This window comes from Danio rerio, chromosome 17 (assembly GCF_052040795.2).
Source record: "Danio rerio strain M-AB ecotype USA chromosome 17, GRCz13ab, whole genome shotgun sequence".
Taxonomy (NCBI): Eukaryota; Metazoa; Chordata; class Actinopteri; order Cypriniformes; family Danionidae; genus Danio; species Danio rerio.
In genome coordinates this window covers 45816532-45839624 of record NC_141037.1, presented here as the reverse complement: position 1 = coordinate 45839624, position 23093 = coordinate 45816532, and the positions used below count along the sequence as shown (strand labels likewise).

The 23093-nt window shown below is 36.7% G+C and overlaps 1 protein-coding gene across 6 annotated transcripts in view; it reads left to right on the top strand.

Moving 5' to 3' along the window:
• The window catches only part of prkd3 (protein kinase D3), a 185835-nt gene that overhangs the window by 122618 nt on the left and 40124 nt on the right, over positions 1-23093 (top strand). For 2 of the 6 annotated variants that reach the window (XM_087290978.1, XM_087290977.1), the window contains exons 4-5: positions 10430-10561; positions 19025-19182. In XM_087290978.1, the coding sequence (XP_087147104.1) occupies positions 10430-10561; positions 19025-19182 (290 nt within the window). Of the gene's footprint in view, positions 1-10429; positions 10562-17430; positions 17479-18972; positions 19183-23093 lie in introns of those variants that run through there. The other 4 variants (XM_087290981.1, XM_087290979.1, XM_087290982.1 and 1 more) reach the window with 2 other exon arrangements.

Below are 23093 nucleotides of genomic sequence, written 5' to 3'. Positions count from 1 at the left end.
TTTTCTGCCGGTTGTTTTCACACCACACTGATTGCTTTAGTCCGAACCAGTTGAAAAGAACCAAAATGCAGTCATCTGACAAAGTACACATCACTCATTGGCCAGTGGTTATTGAATGTATTTCCTAAACTACCTTTCGGTTGGTCAGAAGTCACGTGCAGGAAAATGGCAATGGAACTCCTGCACTAATTTTACAGAACTAATCGTATCCCTGCTCATAGTATACTATATAGTTTGTAAAAATCACTTTAGACAAACTATACATTTCGAGAATAAAGCGCGCATGGGTAAAGTGCACTTGTGCGTCTGCCTTTTTATATTAATCAAGTGGTAGCCTATAAGTTGATATGAGATTTTAGAACGAGTAATAATCCCATTAATCTAGTCAGTGACTTTAAGCTAATCATTCATTAAAAAAACACAAGCCATTCTTGTACGTGACTTTGTTCTTTGTGTGACTGAAATGTAGGCAATAGCTATGTTTCCATCCAATAATGCTAATTAAATTTAAGTGCAAAACTGGAATATTGCATAAAAGACATGCGAATAAAGCAGCCTTTCCATCCGATGAGTCAAAAAGAACAAAATCGCCCCTTCCTGATTGTCTGGCACCAAATATCAACAGTTAAATCAGAATTTGCTGCGATCGAAGAAGTTGTGTGAAAATTTTACTTATTTAATAAATGACTTTAACCTCAGAAGACAACGCCGACACACAATAAACGCGTGATTGAGTTTGAAGCCATGAGATGCGGAGAACAGATGCTCTTGACATGCATCAGCTAGACACTGGTGGAGGTAGTTAATAATATAATAACAATAATACTAAAATGGTTAAGGCGTTTTAGAATGACCAAAACATTATTTCAAATGTTTTACACTGGGCTCAGCCTGCTGATTTGTCCATTCACACACATTTTCATCATCAAATAATCTCTTATAACAAACCAGTTTTTAATGCACTTACTGGAGTTTGTTCAGTAAAAGTGTTTCCATCGTTTTCCATCTTTTCTTATCGAATAAAAAAAGTTTATCCTACTAAGTTTTGCGCCAATGGTTTTTTTTATGTCAATATCCAAAATGCGCAAAAATTGGTAGGTGGAAACGTAAGGCTAAGGCGAGAAATACTACTTTGTCTTTAAAAAAGGGGAGCAGACCGACAGAAACTCTAAATTAGATACTAAAACCTGCTCCTGACCAGGTTAGGTTAAAGTTAAAGTTACCTCTCTTTCAGAAACAGGCTGGACTTACCCTGCTTTCTTGAGTTTAACAAAGATGCCATTTTAAAAAGGGAAACTGTTTCTCTCATTTCAAAGTTAACATACTCAGAGTTTTCATTTAACCTCCTATCTGAAACGAGGCCATAACTACAGTCAAGTTACAAAATAATGTTTTTTGTTTTGACAAAACAAACAAATCTAATTCCACATACTAATCCTCAGCATTGTCTTGTGTTTCTCTTTCCTGCGCCCATCAACTGTGCTAATAAAATACTCTTTTAGTTAGCACTCTTTTCAAAGGAACAGCAACAGTACCTCAGTCAATTGCTGCTTTTTGTCTGAGATCGTGTGTTTGAATGATCGGCTGCACTGACATCCTTGTCCTGTCCTCACACTGTTCAAGATGAGTTTCAAACTGTTAGCTGTGTATTTTGGTTCCATTTCAAGGTCAGCAGTGGAACAGATTGCACTTTATTTGGGGAGCTCCTGAAAGTGAATGTTTTGGAAAAGAATTTGAAGGAGCTTTAAAAGACTGCCTTTATTGTTCTCATTTGAATTTAGAGTTTATTAAGCATGTTTGGATCTTTTGCCTGAAGTCTGAGATGCTGGTTGGCTGGTTTGGTATAATGTATGCAGTGTCTTCATGAATGCCTCATTATGAGCTCTGGACTGCTGCCTGCCATGTGATTCAGTGCAAGCTAAAACACTCTGCTTTCTCTGTTTGATCTTCAACAAGGAATGCACTCTGTTTTTCTCTCTCCCTAGCTGGTTTGATTTGATCAACTTTTAGATTCTGTTCTTTTGCTTGTGTCCTGACACCAGGGAATAGGTTTTCTTCAAGGACATGGCCGAAGCAAACTACATTTGAGAGATACAATTAGGTCCCCTTTACAGCTAGTATTAAAGATTAGTTCGCTCAAAAATAAAATTTCTGTTATTAATTACTCGCCTTCATGTCGTTCCAATTTCCAAAGACCTTAATTCATCTTTGGAACATAAATTAAGATATTTTAAGTAAAATCAGAGAGATCCCTCATAGACACCAAGTCTCCTGCAAAGTCCAAAGCCCAGAAAGGAGCCAAAAAAAATCAACCAAAAAATTCAAGCAGTGTAGCTTTTGTGGTTCAGCTATTATCATACGAATCTCTAAGAACACTCATGTTTAAAAAACAAAAACTGTAAATATAATCTTTTGAATGTTTGCCCATATTCTACCTCGCGCATCAGGTCAGGGTGCATGTTTACAATTTTCACAAGCATCACATTCACCGTAATAAACCTGCACCCATATCTGACACAGAAGACATACCCAAAACAAAGTAGTTTTTCCAGTTTTTTGGGATACAAAATTGTTCTTTTTATATGATTACGGTCAGGGCCGGCCCTCTACATTTGGGAGCCCTAGGCAAAATGAATTTGGGGCCCTACCTTGCTCTATAGTGGAGTATTGCCATTGCAAACCGGACCACGATGATTTTATTGCTTATTAAATACAATAAATGAAACAGAAAAGTGAAACCTGATTTCTTCGACTTAACTCTCTGAATGACTTGTCTTGGACATTTTAAAACAGCACTGTTTTTGTCAACTAGCAGCTTCAAAATGAATAATTAAACTATATTTAATAAAGGAACCAGTGATTCCTACTTTGCTTCCTTCTGGAGTGTTTAAAACATATTTTATTAATTTAGCAAACAGATTTTAGATTTATAAAAGATTCTAGGTTGAGTTTTTTTATTTTTAATTTTTTTTTATTTTAATAAATTCCAAAAGTAAAAACTCTGCATTGAAAGACAGTAAGCAATAGTTGGCCAAAAATGAAAATGCACAACTCAACTTAGTAATACAATATACATTCTGAACTCAAGAAAACAACAACAAACAATTACAATTAATGCAAAGATTGAATTATAAATAATAAAATCAATAAAAAAATAATATAAAGTAAATGTGAAAAATATCCATATAAACAAACAGAAAAAGGGAATGAACAAATACTGGGTTAATGTTGATACCCAAACACAAACTTTATTATTTCCTTCCCTGTTTCTTAGACTTGAGGGTCCAGAGCTTATATTAAACTATGATTAATTCAATTAGTACATAACTTTTATAAACATTTCTCAGGAAAAATTTTATCAGTGTAAAAATATGTCAGTGAAAGACTCTTCAGTATTGTATTTCAGTAAAATGCAATTTAGAGTTAAAAAAAAAAAAAAAACGGGTCTGTAAAACTAGGAAAAAATAAAATATTTCATATAAGTAGACCACGTTTACTAATCTGTAATTGCCTATTTTCAATAAATGTGCTACTAGATTATGTCTTTAACATCATCGTAAGCACTTAAAAGCGATGCTAAAAATGATTTTGTTCTTGTCTTTTCTCGTCGTCATTTGCCCCCTTGGCTTTTCTTTGCCGAAGAAGAGCGTTATTTTCGTTTCCTTTTTGCCACTAGAAGGGTGTGGGGGTCCCCTGGCGGCGGGGCCCTAAGCAGCCACTTAGTTTGCTTATAGAGAAGGCCGGCTATGATTATAGTTGAACCATTAATGTCAAATGGAATGTTTTGATGTTTTGTTTTGTTTTTGATGATAGAGGATGTTTTTTTGTTCTTGTCTGCTCTTTTCTGAATATCTTGAATACAGCAATTTCTGTATATGTTGGATAAGGGAGTAGGGATGTAACGGTTCACCTAACTAACGATTCAATAAAATTCATGATACTAGTCTCACGATTCATGATTTAGTCTCGTTTTCTTTATCTAAATTATTAGAAACAAATTTAAGGCGAAGAACCCTTTATTTTTTTTTTCTTATATGCTACACATTTTTTGCAAAATAATATGTTTTCTGCCATAAATTGCTATTTAAAATAATAATAATAATAATAATAAATTAATGAATAAATTCCAAAAATATAAAAAAAGAATAATACAACCTAAAGAAGACTCCTTATTATAAACAAACTAAAACTGACTGAGCTGGGATTTTACATTTTTAAAAAGAAATATCAGAATATCTATGTTTTCTGGCATTAGCTGAAAACGGGGACTGAGATAGCTGGTGTGGAGAGGTGACTGGCCACTGGCATAAAAAAAAAAAAGGATTATAAAATTACTAATTAGAAAGTAGAATAGAGTCAGGAGTTGAACATGATTATGAAGGTGAATAATTAATATTACTTGTTTAGTTAATTAGTATAAATATCAGAGATAAAATACAATTAAAAATGATAATCTTAAACATTTTAAAAAATCAATATCAATAGGCAAATTATTAAAATATTCATAAACTAATTTGAAAAGCAGAGGGTAAAAATAATCTAGTACCTGGTTCTGTAACAGAACAACTTTCTCTTCTCTATGAAAACACTGATGCACCATGTGATCTCCGTAGCCAGAGCTGGATTAACCAATGGGCTTTATGGGCACAGGCCCAGGGGCCCGTGCACACTTGGGGCCCCTGCGAAAAAAAAGCCAAATTCGGAGTGTCTTTTTAGGCTAACTGCAAATAGCGCACCTAGTTGGAATAAGCTATTCACGGTTTACGCCTATCAATGTCTGATTGACAGAGACAACATGAGTAAAGAGTGAAGCAAAATACAGCGTGAGTGGCGTACCTTATAAAGGGGACAGCAACATCTTTTGACGCGATTTATCATAAACCCGGTTCGAATACACCATCTGCTAAACTCATGCTACTTTTTCTCTCCCATTACATATCAGATTGGAAATATATTTATTTTTAATAGGAAGGAAACATTTTGTAAAAAATAACGCAAATGTGATATAAGTCACAAGTGCCTCGTGGGTAGGCTATTTAATAATGTTTAGCCTATTTCATATGTGCATAACAGCATCTAAATAGTGATTATATTCTATAAACAGTTATTTTCCACCTGGTGTTATTCCGAACTCTGTTCGTCATCATCATTTGCCACAACTAGCCCTACTTCACTAGCCCGTATTCCCCGACCTTATGGCTTTGTGCGAAGAACATTTAATATATGGAGAGAAACACGAGAGAAAGAGGAGAGGAGGCATCTTTATTGAGGCATGTTCCTTACACACCTTCTTTAAACAGACCAATGATTAGGATAATGATGGTATAGTCATCATGTCAGACAGAAAAAGGAGAGAGAGAGTGAGAAAGAGAGAGAAAGGCTCTGAAGAAGAGAGAGACCGGAGAGGAGAAAAGGTATAGTGTGTGTGATTTCGGAGGATACTTTTAGGTTTATAATCAAGTTGATCTATGCTGTTTGCCTACTCTTCATCACGAGGACACAGTAAATAATTAATAAGTGACTCAGATTCATAGAACTGGATTGGAGAAGCATTGTTTGTTATATGCCATGCCAATAATATGCTTTTTACGCTTGTAAAAGTAAAAGTTATAAACGTAGTAAATACCCTTAAAAATAATAAATAAATAAATATATATTAGTACTATATTATATATAGTACTGTTTCAGTGAACTTGAACTAGTATACTAAAGTATACTAATAACATTCATTTTTACTAGTTTTATTAGTATTTTTTTAATGCTTAGAAAAATAAGCTTAATCTTTGTAGACTATACATATATATGTACTATAAATCATTTATTCAGATATGTGGGCAACAAATTATAGACTCATTTTATATAAAAACTGTTATAATATTAGTATTTTTTAATTTTTTTAATTCAACTATAGGGGTGCGGCCGGGTAGGGGGCCTTACAAGACAATGTGCCCAGGTGCCCATGAGTTCTTAATCCGGGCCTGTCCATAGCACTGGTCGGAGCAAGCGGAGCTCCAAATCATCTGGTCTACGTGGTTTGGCTTATGAATAGTTTTTTTTGCATATAGACGTCTGTGACAGTAGTTTCACTGTGCTGACAGTTTATGTGCATCATATCCGTTGTTCTGTTTGTGTAATTAATTGTCTTTTTGCAGTATTTGCACAGTTTGTGTTTTGTCTGGTGCACCTCACAGCTGTCATTTTACTCTGATGCTTCACCTCTTGCTTGCCGCCAATGTTGCCAACTATTTTTAATAAAACTTTGCTAAATTGTACCCGAAAAGTCACTAAATATTGCTAGATCATCATACATCAATTTGCATTTTGCTGATGTTATCACACCCAAGCGTCTCTGTTTATTTTAGCAGCATATAGTTAATAAAGGAGTATTTAAAATTTGCACTACGCTTTATTTATGCATGTCAATTTAACTAAATTTATTGTTGTTTGAATACTGTCTATCAGTATAGATTTGTATTGAATTTGCAGTGATCTCTCAGATGTAATAAACTCGGACAAGTTCCCAAATTATCACAAAAATATCTGTGATTGTGAACAATGGCACCTTTGGCACCTTTGTTAAACTCAAGAAAAGAATAAACGGTCAAATTTAACTGTTAAATTTAAAGCAAAGGAGTACAAGGGAAATACCTTCACACTCGCAGTGCTAAATCATTTGGTGTCAGTACGCAGAGGGGTGGTCTGCTCTCGGGCTGCAGGTGGTAGAGACTGCTGTACGAGGACTGGGCCACCTGTCAGTGCTCTGAGGCAGGAGAAAGGCCGACGGCATTGCCTGTAGCTCGTTGAGAAGAGTTGGAACAGTACAGTACGAACGCATGAGTCTATAAAAATCTCCAGTAACACCCAAAAAAGTCGCTAGATTTGTCGCTAGTCTCTTTTTTGAAAATTTGTCTCTAGGAGGGTCTGAAAAGTCGCTAAATATAGCAACAAAGTTGGCAATACTGTTTGCCACTGATGTGCAGGTAAAGCGAGCTTGCACCTGTAAACACAGCACCCCCTCAGTTCAAAATATGTATTACGATTCATTCAGCATTTCTACCGATTTGAATGGTCACATGTTTGAATCGATTTTCAACCAGCTCACAGTGAATCGTTACATCCCTATAACCATACGCTCACACCGAAAGAGGCAAGAGCGTCAAAGTAGCCGAAAGTCATTCATTTTCAATAAGAGTCGGTGGCGATAAGCGGCGAGGAGCAGCGTGGTGCGTCTTTGTCGCTGTGGGCGTCAAGAAGAGTTGAAATCAAGTCAACTTTATAGTAATGAGCTATGACGCGGTTCGGTGGCAAGCAATCAGAATGTAGAAGTCCACCGCTTGAGAGGACACCAGAGAACACAATCCTGTGAATTTTGGTTCCGACCACAGTTGTTCCCAAGGGTTTGATTATTGCGTTTGCTGGATTTCCAATTATTTGCAATGTTTTCTTACAGGAACATAAAAAGTTACTGGGAAATTACTGATTTGCATTAATGTTATATGTTTATCTTTAAAAAAGCGGGAATCTCATGCGACAGTACAAAACAGTATTGCTGCTTCGGGATATATCAGACATATGGACACATTGGATAAATAAATGGAGCAAAGCCACACCACACACTACTTGATCTTCCATTGTTAAATGAATTTGATAAGAAGTCTGAACATTTTCACACTAGAAAGCATGTTTTATGCGGGAATGTAACTGATATGCTGCAAAGGCCCCTTTAAATACAAGGTCAATTTTGATGCTCTTGCTGCCAGAGCTGAAGGCAGACAGTGTTGTCACCAGAGCGGCCAGAGCGACCTTGGATGCTCTCAACGCTTTTAGTGTGATCGCACAGTAATGGAGCTCTTGTATTTCTTTAAAGCATGTGTCAAGGCCCGCTGGCTCCAACACATCATATTATTTTATGTAACCTGCAAGAGCATCAGTAACCCCAATTGCAAGTTTAAGTATTTGTGTGAGTAGAGTACATACAAAGTCAATGCAAACTGGGCAGTAAAGATGATGAAGAAAACAAGTCACGTATTCTGCATCATTCTTGTTGCATTTAATTTGTTGAATGTAGTTAATAAAATTTATAAAGCTTAAAATGACTGGTTGTTTTATAGTTTTGCTAATTTGATCAAGTTTTGGGAAAAGGTTATGTCTGTTGATAATTGTCATTTTTTATTTATAGGTGTGTAACGATACACCAATTCCATGATTTGGTTAACGGTTTGGGAGCCACAGTACTGTTTGGTTCAGTTCAGTTTGTTAAGTTATTGTGGTGATTGTGGTGTAGCATCAGCAATGTTGTGGAACACTGGATTTACAAAACACACAGAAAAGGAAAGCACTTCCTGTCTGTTTTACAAATTGTAAAATAAAATAAAATAAAAAAACATATTGTTTTCTTGTAACTATGAACATATGCAAAAAAAATACATTTTGTAGTTTTCACATCTGTTTTTGTCAATTCCATAAAAAATGACAGAGTATTTTTAAGCTCCTTCTATGGGGAAAATACTTATCCACGTTTGCTGACCCAAGTAGGTTATAGTAATCTAGTGAAGTAACATCTATTTTACATCGATGCAATTACATGTATTTATTTGTTAATTTAATGTTATTATGAAATAAAGATACAATTATTTAACTGGAGTTATAACATTACTAACAGTTGTAACCTCCCCCTCGAGGTCAAACATAATACTAAAGTAGTTGACAAAAGTAATACATGAGTTAACCCCTAATCTAAAATATCTTAGCTTGTGTTCAGAATATGAGCAAAGCTGTTATAGGATTAGAATGACAAAACAAACTCTGTATCAGATCATGTAGCATAATTAGTAATATCTGTTATCAGTTTTCTTTTATTACAATATAAACATGCATGTTCCATATACAATTTAGTATCTTTGAGTAATAACTTTTTCAATTTAATTTAGTTTTATTTTTATAGCATGTTTCTCATGTAGATTGTGTCAAAGAAGCTTAACAAAATTAGAAGTTCAAGTAAATTGAACTTCTACCCCCCAACCCAACCCCCGATCCCACCCCCCAAAACAAATATTCAGAATTCTCATAGACCATCTCTTCACTGGTCACATAAAATACCATCAGGCTGTGGGAATACTTTTGTGTGCACATAAAACAAAATTTATGTGAATTTTTTATTTGTGCTTCAAATAATACAATAAATTAGAAAAGGTCTATAGAATATACATATAGAATGAATATAAAATAAAATAGAAATAATTGGCAGAAAAGATACTATTTAATATATGGTAACTCTTTAATATATCACTTTATTTTATAAGGAAATAACCTTATAAGAAATGTTGTCTCTCTCCCTCTAAACCAGTTGTTAATCAATACATTAGGAGAAAACAGCTAGCACAAATGCAAAGAAACATTGTTGATAGCTATGTTTTCTAAAAAAGCAATCATATCTTTAAAACGGGTTACATACTTGGCAACTGTAATGACGAACCAAAAACACAAAGTGCAAATAGAACAGTTTACATAAGTTGATGTAAAGTGTATACAATTATGTGTATATCCTGCTCCCCTTACTAAAGGGTTTTTACTTATGCCACAAAATAAGGGAAAGTTATGGAACTCTGTCGTGTAACTTCAGCAACAACTGGTTGTGTATTTTCAGGTTTTGATAATGGAAAAACTTGCTTTTAGTTGTTGAAAGAAAATGATTACACTGCCATCCACCTGTGGCACTAGGGAAGAAATCTAGGACACTGTAACTTTTTGCCAATGTTTTTTTTCTGCATGCTGTTTGCCATGCACCAATTTTTTCCTGATCTTATACTTTCATGTTTGCAGTGCATTTCTTGACAGATGCTTTTTCACAGAGCCACTGACAAAAAAGTGCTAATGTTTTCTCTGTATTGAAGTAAACCTCAGACTTTGTTGAGAACGATAATAAAGAACCAAAACAGTGACAAGTGTGAGATTCAAGTCGGCCAGAAGAGTACCAACATTAAACCGCAAGCTGTAAAACAGGAACTGTAGAACCACACCGTGCTGTTCCACAGGCCTGCATGTTCACTTTCTGAAGTGATATTGAATTTTCAGCCTGGTGAATCATTCTCATGGACTTGTTCCAGTCTGAGTCACATCAGTTAATCACTGACCTTGAGTCAAACTGAAGGACAGCCTTGTGGAGTTTTGTCTATGTCTATTTGCCTTGAGGAGCTCAAACTGCTCTGCAGATGCTGACTAAAAAAAAAAAGCTAAACAAGTAGTTTCATTGTTCTTTGGAATGTTATGAAACAGTATGACTCCTTAATTATGTGCTGCTAATGCTGACTAATGTATTCTCTGTGTTCTGTTCTTTTGTTTTGTTCTCATTTACATTATTTTGTTTAGTGTTTTGTTGCTTCATCCATTCTTCTACTGAGTTGTCCTTTAAGTTGCGTTTTGATTGCAGCTCAAGCTACAGTCGAAGATTTCCAGATACGACCTCATGCGCTGTACGTCCACTCCTACAAAGCGCCCACCTTCTGTGACTACTGTGGAGAGATGCTGTGGGGGCTCGTCAGGCAAGGCCTCAAGTGTGAAGGTACAGTCACATGAGAAACAGACATTCTGAAGAGATATTGGATTATTTGTAAGGCTAGGATGATAAATCAATGTATTGTGACTCTTAGATCAACTGTTAAGCCGCCTTTCCACTGCAAACAACAAACAACAAGTGACAGACTGGAAGTCATTCATTTTCAATGAAGAGTAGTCCGGGAGTTCCGATCATCTCCATATGCAGAAAATTCTGATTCGATGTGAGCTGTGGATCTGTAAAAATATTTGAAATCCTGTGACTAGACCAGATGTGACCGGCCAACCGGATGTGATGCATTGCGGTGTTGTCCAAAGTAGATTCGAATGCGCGAGATGAGAAATAGTCAATTTTTTTTAATCAGAAAAAAAGTTTATATTAAAAAACATTTCTATTTATAAATGAGTAATAAAACAATATATATATATATATTTTTGTTTTTGTTGTCTCCACATTCCCTCCAAAATTTTTTGCGATCTATGAGTTTCTAGTATTCATTCATTTATTCAAATCAACTATAGTAAATGAACAGAGAATAAAGACTCTTGCTTTTGCTTTATTTCAAACACAGACAGAATCCAGCTTCTCTCCCTTGGTGGATGACAAAACTGGAAATTCTGTGCGACTGCCACAAGAGGTCATATTTCGACAGTCATGTCCAAATGTCGTGTGCAGTGGTAAAGCAGCTTAGATTATTGGAAGGCAACGCAAGAATTGATTCTGAGTTTAGATTTTTAACAACAGATGGCGCTCTTGGCTAGTTTCTAATCATATACTATTAGGACCCTATCATACACCTTGTGCATTAAGGCGCAAGGCAAACAGGGCATGATTTGTTGCTATGTTCAAACCAGCACAACTGTCATTTTCACATTTTGCCTTATGTTGATAAATAGCAAATTCATTTGGCTACTTTGTTAACTCTTGGGCGTGCTGGTCTGAAAAGGAGGTGTGCACATTGTTGGCACAATGCTATTTTGAGGCAACTTAAATAAACAAACTAAAAGTTGGTCTTAAGTCCAGTGCAGAGTTTTTGTAATTTAAATAGCATGTTAGTTATGCGTCTATGTAGGTCCAAAATGCTTACACATTGCTTAGTAGACAGGATGTACAGCAATGCACAAAAAATCTTTATATATGAAAAGATTAAAATGTTGAAAAAATTTATTATTTTCTACATAAATATAAAAATGACTACCTCCATGCCTTCTTCACCTTGTTTCTTTTTTCTTTTTTTTCTCCAGTTTATTGATGACAGTTTATATAATGTTATTAATATTAGAAGTATTATTTATCATATGCATGTTTATATTTGCTGTATTAAAACATTTTTAGATTTTCCACTGGTTTTGGAGACGTATATGCATCACCATATGGGGCATAAGAATAGGACGAGTGTTTGGATATGTAACTCCTTTTTTACCACACTTAGTTATTATTGTTTATTTAAGTTGCACTTAACAAACAAAAATATGAAATTAAATATGTATGGCAAGTGGTCAAACGTACTTGCACTATAAATTTTATTTCATTGTATTAATTTAAACACAGCTCACTATGGACACTTGTAATTACTGGCAACACTTTACTTAAAGGTTTTTTAATAAGACTGTAATGAAATCTTTATAATCATGACATGATATCATGAATATGAATGAGATTATATGCATTTTTATGGCAACTGTCATAAACTCAGTTATGTAATTTTAAATGCAAGCATGCACTTGTTTTCGATGTCTTTGTGTGCATAAAATTGTCATCATATAGGTCTTTTTACATTTTCGGGTTTCTCAGTAGTGTAAGTCGCCATAGTTGGGAAACAGTGAAGTGCAGTAAATAGGAGTAAACAAAAAAATATATACAGTTAAGTCAATAAGTATTTGATCACCCTGTGATTTTTCAATATTTCCTACTTTGAAATCATGGAGGGGTTTAGAATTGTCACCATAGGTGCATTTCCACTTTCAGAGACAAAATCTAAAATAAAAATCCAATAACCACGTTGGATGATTTTTTAACAAATTATTTGTAAATTACTCTGTTAAATAAGTTTTTGATAACTTGCTTTTTAGCCAGATCTCTTACCCTCAAAGACCTGGTATTTTGCTTTTAGATAGTCCAGCTACACTCTGCTCATCATTCTAATTTAGTAGCACCTGTTTGAGGTTGTTGGCTGTCTTAAATACACCTGTGCACCCCACAGTCAGTCAAAACTCTAAGTAGCAACATGGGCAAAACCAAAGAGCTGTCAAAAGACACAAGATAAAATTGTAGACCTTCACGAAGCTGAAAGGGCTACGGGGCAGTAGCCAAGTAGCTTGGTAAAAAAGAACAACCGTTGAAGAAATTGTCGAAAGTGGAGTAGGGTAATGATGACTGTCAACTTCTCTTGAACTGGGGTCACACGGAAGATCTCTCCTCGTGTGGTATCAAAGATGCTAAGAATGGTCAAGAATCAGCCCAGAACTACACTTGAGGAACTGGTCAATGTTGTGAAGAGAGCTGGGACTACCGTTTCCAAGGCTACTATCAGTAATACACTAAGACATCGTGGTTTAAAATCATGCATCGCAAGGAAGGTTCCCCTGCTTAAGTAAGCCCTTTTAAAGGCCCGTCTGAGGTTTGCCAGGGACCATCTGGATTGTCCAGAGGAGTTATGAGAGAAAGTCCTGTCGTCAGATGAGACCAAAGTAGAACTTTTTGGTCTTAACCCCTATTGCCGTGTTTGGAGGAAAAAGAATGATAAGTATCCTCCCAATAATACCATACCTACAATGAAGCATGGGGCTGGAAATATCATGCTCTGGGGGTGTTTTTCTGCAAAGGGGACAGGACGACTGCATTGCATAAAGGAGAGGACGAACGGGGCCATGTATAGTAAGATATTCGGCAAAAACCTTTTTCCCCTCAGTCAGAGCATTAAAGATGGGTCGTGGCTGGGTCTTCCAACATGACAATGACCCAAAGCACACAGCCAGGAAATCCAAGGAGTGGCTCCATAAAAAGCATATCAAGATTCTGTAGTGAAAATCTTTGGAGGGAGCTAAAACTCTGTGCTGCTCAGTGACAGCCCCAAAACCTGAAAGATCTAGAGAAAATTTGCATGAAAGAGTGGGCCAAAATCTTTCCTGCAGTGTGTGCAAACCTGGTGAAGAACTACAGGAACCATTGGACCTCTGTAATTGTTAACAAAGGCTTCTGTACCAAATTTTAAACATTTATGACTCAAGTGATCAAATACTTATTGGACACAGTAATTTACAAGTAAATTGTCAAAAAATCATACAATGTGATTTCCGGATATTTATTTTTAGATTATGTCTGTCACAGTTGAAAGCACCTATACCGAAAATTCTAGACCCTTCCATGATTTCTAAGTAGGAGATTTTGAAAAATCACAGTGTGATGAAATACTTATTGACCTCACTGAATTTTACAATCTCCTTTGCTCAGATTATAAAATAAAAAATTATACGTTTAAAAAAAAATTGAAAAATGAAAAACTTTCAATGATTTAAGATGCTGATGATCGTTAAATGCGTCATAACAGGCTTGTGAAAAAAGCCCAGTTATGGCATGGCGTACTGTATGTTACACCTTTTAAAGTAAAGTGTTACCTAATATAAATGTTACCTAAAAATAAACTTTTAAGTTCAAGTGGTATGTGTTATGATTGGCAGAGTGTGGCTGTTTTTGCATACAGCGCCATCTGATGTTAAAAAGTAAGCTCAGAATTAATTCAAGAGAGAATCGCAAATTTGCCATGCATCGATGCAGAATAAGTTCTTGATTAAAATCTGAATTTATTTATTGCTTTATTGTCCAGCTCTAATCATTTGTATCTTCCAGTGACAAAAGTATTTTATTATTGTTCATGCATGTGAATGAAAGTTGTTGGTAAAATTACAAAGTTATTTATAATTTATCAATATCAGATATTAGAAATATGCATTGCTAAGAGCTTAATTTGGACAAGTGTAAAGCGATAATCGAAATATTTAGATTTTGTTAATCCACACATTACTTTTTAAATAGTTCCAACTCCTTATCCACACATCGTAACTCTCCTGGAAGCTCCGGAAGTCTTCCGGAAATGCATAGAGACTCCTTGATTTCGTAATGTCCCTGAAATGGCAACCTGCATGATCAGTTTACTCGGTAATACACTTTGTATGTTGTTGTACATATTTGATGCAGTGTGCTTGGGTTTGTGTCAAGTGAAGCATGGTTCCCCAAAAGAGATAAAAACTATTTAAAATCAAGGTAAATATGTAGGTTGGGTTTTTTTGTTTGATATTCTCATGCATACATGTATGTATAAAGAAGGGACCACAATGGCACATGAGATGGAACATTGTCAGCGGGACTGATGGTTGCTTAGGTTGCAGATGCCATGGGAGTACAAGATCAGAAGAGTTTCAATATCGTGAAGGAAGCAGCACATCTCATGTTCACCACACAGTTTTGAACTTGATTTCTAAAAAGCTTCTTTAGACAACATGCCAAGTTAAAAGTATTTATAGTTTTTACATGCAGTGACACTCAATAATATGAGCTTTAATGAAGTGGTTCAATTGCAAAAATGTAAACAGTGCTCTTAAGTGGATTTGTCATCTGAAACATACAACAAAACATAGCTGGAGCAACGTATTTTACTGTAAGTTTCACAAAAATGTAGGTTGAGGCAATTATTTTAACAAGCCTGAGCTAAGTGAAGGTTTTTGACGCTCATAAACAATCATAAAGTTCTCGTGCTGCAGGAATTACGAGGTGTGCTGAAGGTACGGCTGTCGTGCAGTGAATGATTTGTGTTTTTAATAATCCATGACATTTTGCGTTCATTGAACAGCAAGAATGATTAATAAACGCACAAGAAACAGTCCTTTAAAAGTCATATCTCGCTTTCAGTTTCGTGCTAAGGCGCATTTTGCACTCACACATAAGCGTATCGCGCCAAAGCCCAAGTGAACCGCACTCTTGCACACCTCTTCCAACCAGGCCAGGGCCGGCCAAGTGAACCGTGCCTGAGCCCGATTCAGAGCACTTAAGCTGCCTTTCCACTGCACACGACATTTAGACATGACTGTCGGAATACGAGCCCTTGTGACAGTCGCACAGAATTTTCAGTTCTGCCGTGCATCATGGGATAGAAGCTGTTCTCGCAGTGTTTGAAATAAAGAGTGCAAAAGCAATTCTTCATCGTTGAATTAATGAATAAATACCACAAACTCAGACCGCTAAAAATATTCTAGGGAATGTGGAGACAACATAAAACATTATATTTTATTACTTTATTACTTACATTTATGAACAGAAATTTTTTTTTTTTTTAATATAGACTTTTTCTGATTTAAAAAAAAACAAAAACAAATAAAGTCCTATTTCTCATCTCCCGCACACGGACCTGCTTGAACAATATTGGAATACATCACATCCGGTCTGCTGTTCGCATACGGTCTAGTCGCAGGAGTTCAAATATTTCAACGGATCTGCAGCTCAAATCGGAATTTTCCGCATACAAAGATGATCGGAACTCCACGCAGCTCTCGGACTACTCTCCATTAGATATGAATGACTTCCGGTCTGTTGCTTGTCGTTTGTTGTGTGAAGTGGAAAGGAGGCTTTACACTTCTCAAACAATCCGGGAAACGAGCCTGGCACAGTTCGCATAGCATAGTGTGAGTAGGCCGTGAATCTAGCACAGGATAGCTGAGGTACTTTTATTGTTGTACTATATTTGTGAGCCTGTCTTGCATATTTTTATGTATTTCTATCATTATTTTCCATGGCATAACCAATTACTTACAAGATAGTCATTATCTTTCATTTACCTTTGAAAAAAGGGCTTAGCATCAAGCTCTTAGCTTTCCCATTATGTCATTTGTAGCTTTAAATTTTTTATAAATTTTGATATCCTTGTTCTGTGTAGCTTGTAAAATATGTATTTAGTATGTTGTATTTGCTCCACGCAGCTAGCAGCTCTCAAGTTAAATGGTTATGGGGCTATTCACATATCATGTCTAAAACCTTGTGGAAAACACAACATGTGCTGTTTTTTATTAGTTTGAAAGTGCTTGTTTGCTCACACTTCTTTGGTGTCTGTCATAGCTAGGCCACCATCAGCTGTTCTTACACACAAGACCGTAAAGCACCTCTATAAGCCCATTTACTTTTGCTTAAATTTTGATGATTTGAGCCACACCAACCAAACACACCTCCAATGGGCTTTTGCATGCCACAGCAAAAATTAAGAAATAGATAAACTTTTGCAGATGTGCCGATTAATACTGAATGCATGTCATTGTTATTACTGGTGTGTTCTTACTATGAGTTATTGTTAAGTATAGAGCAAAATGCTGGTGTAAGTGCATTGCTTCATCAAAATTCTTTAATTGGGCTTACATGTACAGTATACTTTGTACCATGGCTGCTTGTGCTTGATGCTTCAACAGTGTCTTAATAATCACAACAGACTAGATCATCAGATCAATCACTGCAGATTAGTGTCACACAAAGGACTGGTTTGGAAAAATAAATTGCTAAATTAAAGGTGCAGTAGGTGATTGTCTTCAGAAACATTTTTTGTTGTGCTGGTTGAAAGTCTCTTCACATTCCAAAAGTAATGATTAAAGTAAATGATCTAAATGAATTTATATGTTTTTATATTTTATATATTATGATAAGTAGCTCAAACTGTCTGTAAGCAAATGCAGATTTGAACAACTGCGCAGCCTTTTGTACGCAGCTCTGCCAACCGTCGTTTATGCATAGGCGTGCACGAGAGAGAGAGAGAGAGACAGAGCGCGTGCGATTGGTAAAAACATGCTGAATCAAAACTTTTTAAAAACCTGAATCAATATTGGAGTTACCTTTGCACTCTTGAAAAAGCATGACACCATGACTGAAGAATTTCTCTTTAACAGGTAATGTTCTGTTTTAAAACTATTTTAGCTTCATGCAAAGCTGATGTAACGTTAGATGTTGTTACAAATGGGTTATATCTTCACAGAAGTGTTGTTCACCCACTAAAATCTTCCAGTGATAGATTGATAGGACTATTTTCAGTTTCATAAGTGACCTTTTACAGCATCGATAATGTAGATTTTAATTAGTTTAACAACAAAACACAAGTAAATACTGCTATTCCACCTAGTCTCTCCCTATATTGATTACAATGCAACTCTGAATATTCGCTCTGAAATAGCATGTCAGTTTGGCTTAGTAATGAGTGTAATTTCTGCACGCCGCCAGACAAGGACTAGTTGCTTTTAACATGAGAGAGAGGGTTCTTTTGCTGTCATCTTTATGCTAAGCTGTTAGCATTGTGGAAGATTACCTACTGCACCTTTAAGGGAAAAAAAACAACTTTTTTGACCTTGCATACACAGTCTGTTGTTGAGGACCCTAAATCAAACTATGATCTTTTATAATGCATTATAGGGGCACTTTAAGATTGACTAAATTACATTTTCATTTTACATTTAAGGAGCCAAATACCAACCAAGAAAAGAAGCATGGTAAACAAATGCAACCATACTGTACTGATTACAAACAAAAAAGGCCTATAATTAATCACAGTTTTCAGTCTCATTTTAATTAACATGTAAGAGGGTTAATGTTTGAAAATAAATTGCATATAAGTCTTCAAGCGTTTTGTGCTTTGATAAGCAATCACTGACAATACAACAATCTGAATTCTATTAAAAGTGGCTCTAAAAGTTTCAATAATAAGTAATTGTTCACAGTATACTGAAAAGCCCACAATATTTATATTTTATATTATCATTATCACAATATGACTTATTGAATATTGGTCAGTTGATTGTTACTGAATGGAAATTTGGTGGTGTTTTCCTGAGTCTGGCTTAATCCTACAGTCTGTTCTCTAGCTCTCTTTTGGAAGCAAACTATAGGCCATGGACTTTGTGCTGCCTTCAGTCCCCTTTCAACTTGAAATCAGGTCCTGTTTGAAAGGAGCTCAGTGTTTTTGCCAACCCCTGGATGTCACATTTGAAAGCTGTGTGAAGATTATGGGCTCCAGTTATAAGAAGCCCCACTGATGGATACAAGCTGTTCAGATGTGTAGGCATGCTAAAACACTTTACACTTCAGGCTGTTTACATGGGCTCTGGGAAAGACGAAAGTCATGAATTTTCTATCTGAAATCCCCACCCAGTCCTCAGGAGAATCATTTGGTCTGTCAGGAGGATCTAAACTTGCTGATTTACCCATCGCTCGGTTAGTGTGAAAGGAGAGACAGAGCCCTCTGCTGGAGTCCAGGAAGATATGCTATTATCTTGCCTTTTCTTTGTAAACTCAAATCTTCTCCTTAAACCTTATACCTGATTTTTTATGTGATTAATGATTTCCTCTAATCATATTCAATATCTTTTTTTTTTTTTTCAATTTAACCTCAGGCTTGCATCTGACTGTAATCCAGACACTAAAGCCTTCTCTGTGGATTTGTAGGATGTGGCCTGAACTATCACAAACGATGTGCCTTTAAAATCCCCAACAACTGTAGCGGTGTGAGGAAAAGACGTTTATCCAATGTGTCTCTTCCTGGTCCTTCACTGTCTGTGCCTCGTCCGGCACCAGCTGAACATGCTACCAGCAGCTTAGAGGAGGTGAGAACAGATCCTCTTTATTTTAATTTATTCTGGTATTTCAAAACAAGATTAATCATATATACAGTGCATATATTATGTGCATAAATTATGCATATAAATATATATATATATATATATATATATATATATATATATATATAAATATATATATATACACACACACACACACACACACACACACACACACACACACGTATAGATAAAGTCAGAATTGTTAGCCCCCTTCTTGATTTTTTTTCCCCCAGTTTCTGATTAACGGAGGGAAGATTTTTTTTCAACACATTTTATAAACCAAATAGTTTTAATTACTCATTTCTAATACCTGATTTATTTTTATCTTTGCCAGGATGGCAGTAAATAATATTTTACTAGATATACTTCAAGACACTTCTATACAGCTTAAAGTGACAATTAAATTCCTATCTAGGTTAAATAGGTTAACTACGCAGTTTAGGGTAATTAGGCAAGTTATTGTATAAACATGGTTTGTTGTGTAGACTATTGAAAAAAAATTGCCTAAAGGGGATAATAATTTTGACCTTTAAAATGTTTTTTTTTTTTTTTTAAACTGCTTTTATTCTAGCTGAAAAATTATGTATGTTTACTTCATTGTATTAAATATAAATATAATGTTATATAATAACATTATAACATAATGCATAAAATATTACAACATAACACATGAAAGATAAAGACAATAAGCTGACTCTATAAAAGTCCTGCTCAGACAGATTTTACCGTTCGGGTCAAAAAGCTGCCTAAAATCTTTCTCAATCCAGGCCTTTTTACAATTACTGGTTCATGGTTCAGATGTGTTCTTTCATTGTGTGCATCTTCACCGCATTCACCTGGGATTATATTCACACATGAAGTCATTCAGAATAACATCTAAATTAATTTCAATAATTTGAGGGCAGTTTCATTTGGTGAACCTACATTCTCATGTAAGGCTGTGATAAAGTTCCGGTCAAAACCCATGAGATCTGCAGCACGACTAGCTGAAGTCAATTAAGAAGCGTCATGGCAGACCAATAAAGGTGACCAGTCTGTGCAACCCCTATATACAGAGGTTGGAAAATGAAACTGATACACTGGCCAATTTTCATTGACTGCACAGTTTACCAGTAAGAGCAGAGTGTGAAGGTCAGCTTTCTCTTGGATCCACAGTTACTCCTGTTGGATGTAGTTTGTCCTTCTTGGTGGTATGCTGACATTACCCTGGATAATGTGGCTCTTGATACATCACAAAGATTGTCGTCTTGGTCACAGATGCACCAGTGAGATGCACACCAGCAAGTTGTTCCCTTTTGAACTGTTATATGTCACCCATTATTTGTGTGCACTGCATAGCTGTTCTGTTACTTTGATAATTAAACCTTCACTCTCTGCTCTCATACTGCGGTCACAGTAGAGGTTGTGTGTGCGAAATTCTGTCGTACAGTACTGCGAAAGAGGGTGGGATTAAACAAGATGATTAAACATTTAAAAAGAGAGCACAATTAGTTCATGCTTTAAATTCCTGTCCAGAGAGGTCTCCTGCAATCATGTGATGCGGTCAGAGTTCAAGCTTGAACTTTGCAGTGCAGCAACCTGCGAAACTCGCCGTCTGACCTTGCGTTTCCGGTCTGACGTGTTCGCGTGAGTATGAATAAAAATATGTGAGGAGAAAAGTCCAGTATAACCGCAGCTTTACTGATGGAATGTGCAATCAATAAAGATTGGCAACCATGCTGGTCAATTTAAGCCATGCAACCTCCAACACTAATTTGGCCAGTGTTTCAGTTTCATTGTGCAAAAGTGTTTTCATTGTTAGGGCTGTAACAATACACTGGAGTAATGGTTCAGTATGCATCATGGTTTTGTGGTCAGAGTTCGGTGCAGGTATGATACAACAGGAATAATAACACATATTGTTTATTTTTAACAGGCAGAAGTGTTTGGAAGCTACTTGTGATGCAAATGTACAAAATAAACACAATGGAAAAACAAACTTTATAATTAGGAAACCTTTTATCAAACTTTCAAAGATTAAGCTCAGTCCTCTCCTAAAACAACAGAAACTTAATAGTTGTGTATTAAATTTAAGCTTTAAAACGGAAATGTCTTTTAGTGAAAATGCTAGCACTGTGTCTATCCATAAAAGCAGGGGCAGCGCACAACAACTGTTATGTGTGTAGAGAAGTCACTCACTTATTCAAAAACTTATGAGGTTAAAAAATGTGACAATATCTTCATTGTTTGATGGACGTGCGTGACAATTATACACGTGTGTTTTTTGCAGCACCGCATTTTTAGAAGCCACGTGAAGATAAAATAATTTAAACTTTCACCCACAGCAGAGCTCATTTGTCATACATGCTGTCAGTCAGTTTCAGATCAGAAGAACTCAGATGTGGGACTTGTGTTGCGCCCTTCTGTTTATAGGATAGCAACTTGACATGACAACAGCAAAAATGGCAGAAAATTTGCAAACATGTTTAAGTTAGATCTATTAAAATAACTAATATATTTATTTGTACTGCAGATACCTTTGAGTTTGATATTTTATGTAAAATGCTAGGCATACCTCTAAGATCTGCCCTGTTTATACATAAGTAGTGAACGTTCGAGGTTACAAAAGTAACCCTACGTTCCCCGAGGAGGGGAACGGAAGTGATATAGGTGGATTTGATGTAGAAAATCCACGTATGAGAGGTTTCGGTTCAGAAGCCGCTTGTCTGAAAGAGTATTGAACGGGCCAATGAAAGCAATGATTTGGCAGCGTCAGCTTGCGCAGGTGTGCCTCATTGCCAATTATCCCAGTATATAAGCACACCTGGCGTGAGCAAACGCCATCCTTTTAAACTGAAGAGACTTTTAAACAGCTAAGGGACAGTCATTATGGCGATGGAATATGGCACTTCCGTTCCCCTCCTCGGGGAACGAAGGGTTACTTCTGTAACCTCAAACGTTCCCCTTCGGTTGGGGAACTCCAGTGCTATAGGTGGATTTGATGTAGAAAATCCACGCATGGGAGACTATGGAAAACGCCATAATGACTGCACCTTACCAACGCCTCCGATGAGAGGGCAGTCAAGCAAGCGTGACGTACCCAAATCATGGAAGGCGCGGTCCTCCAACGTGCCCTTGGCCCTAACTTATCCCCACTTCAAAGGAAGTTTTACGGAATAGGTATATTTTTTTGGGAGTTGCTATTGTCTAGATAATTCTAGGAATACGACAGTACGTGGGGACGCGTGCACTCCCGTAGGGAGGATGCTGCGGAGACCATTCGCACCCAATGGGGGAGACAAAATGGCAATACATATGGACTAGCCCTAAGAAGGGGGAGTGCACATACGAAGGTGGTTAGCGGATAAGGAAGGCACGGGTCCACCCGAGAGGGGGGACTGAACCGTGGCGGAAAAAGAATATGGGTTTGCCAGAGGGGATCGCACATAGCCAGCACCTATACCCAAAAACGCGGGCTGACCAGCGGGCAGGCCTAACATAGTGGGCCAGCAAGTGACTTCTCCGCTGAGTCTGTGCTGGGGGCCTCGGAGGAATCTGCAGGGCTCACCGAACGGGGAACTTTACTGACAGACAGGAAGGCGCACATCTCTCCGTGTTAAGGAAAAAGGGCACCGCAAGCATATTACAACACCCCACCGAGTTGTTTCCTCAATCACCAAGGGTTACCTAATACCCTTGAGGAAACCGGCTCCACTCGCAGATTGTAAAACCTTGCAAATGTGTTGGATGTCGCCCAGGCCGCAGCTCTACAGATGTCTGTTAAAGAGGCGGCGCGTGCACGCGCCAAAGAGGATGCAAAACTCCGAGTGAAGTGCGCACGCACTCCCGGGGGACGCGGCTGACTTCTGCTCAAATAAGCACATGAAATGGCCTCCACAATCCAGTGGGATAATCTT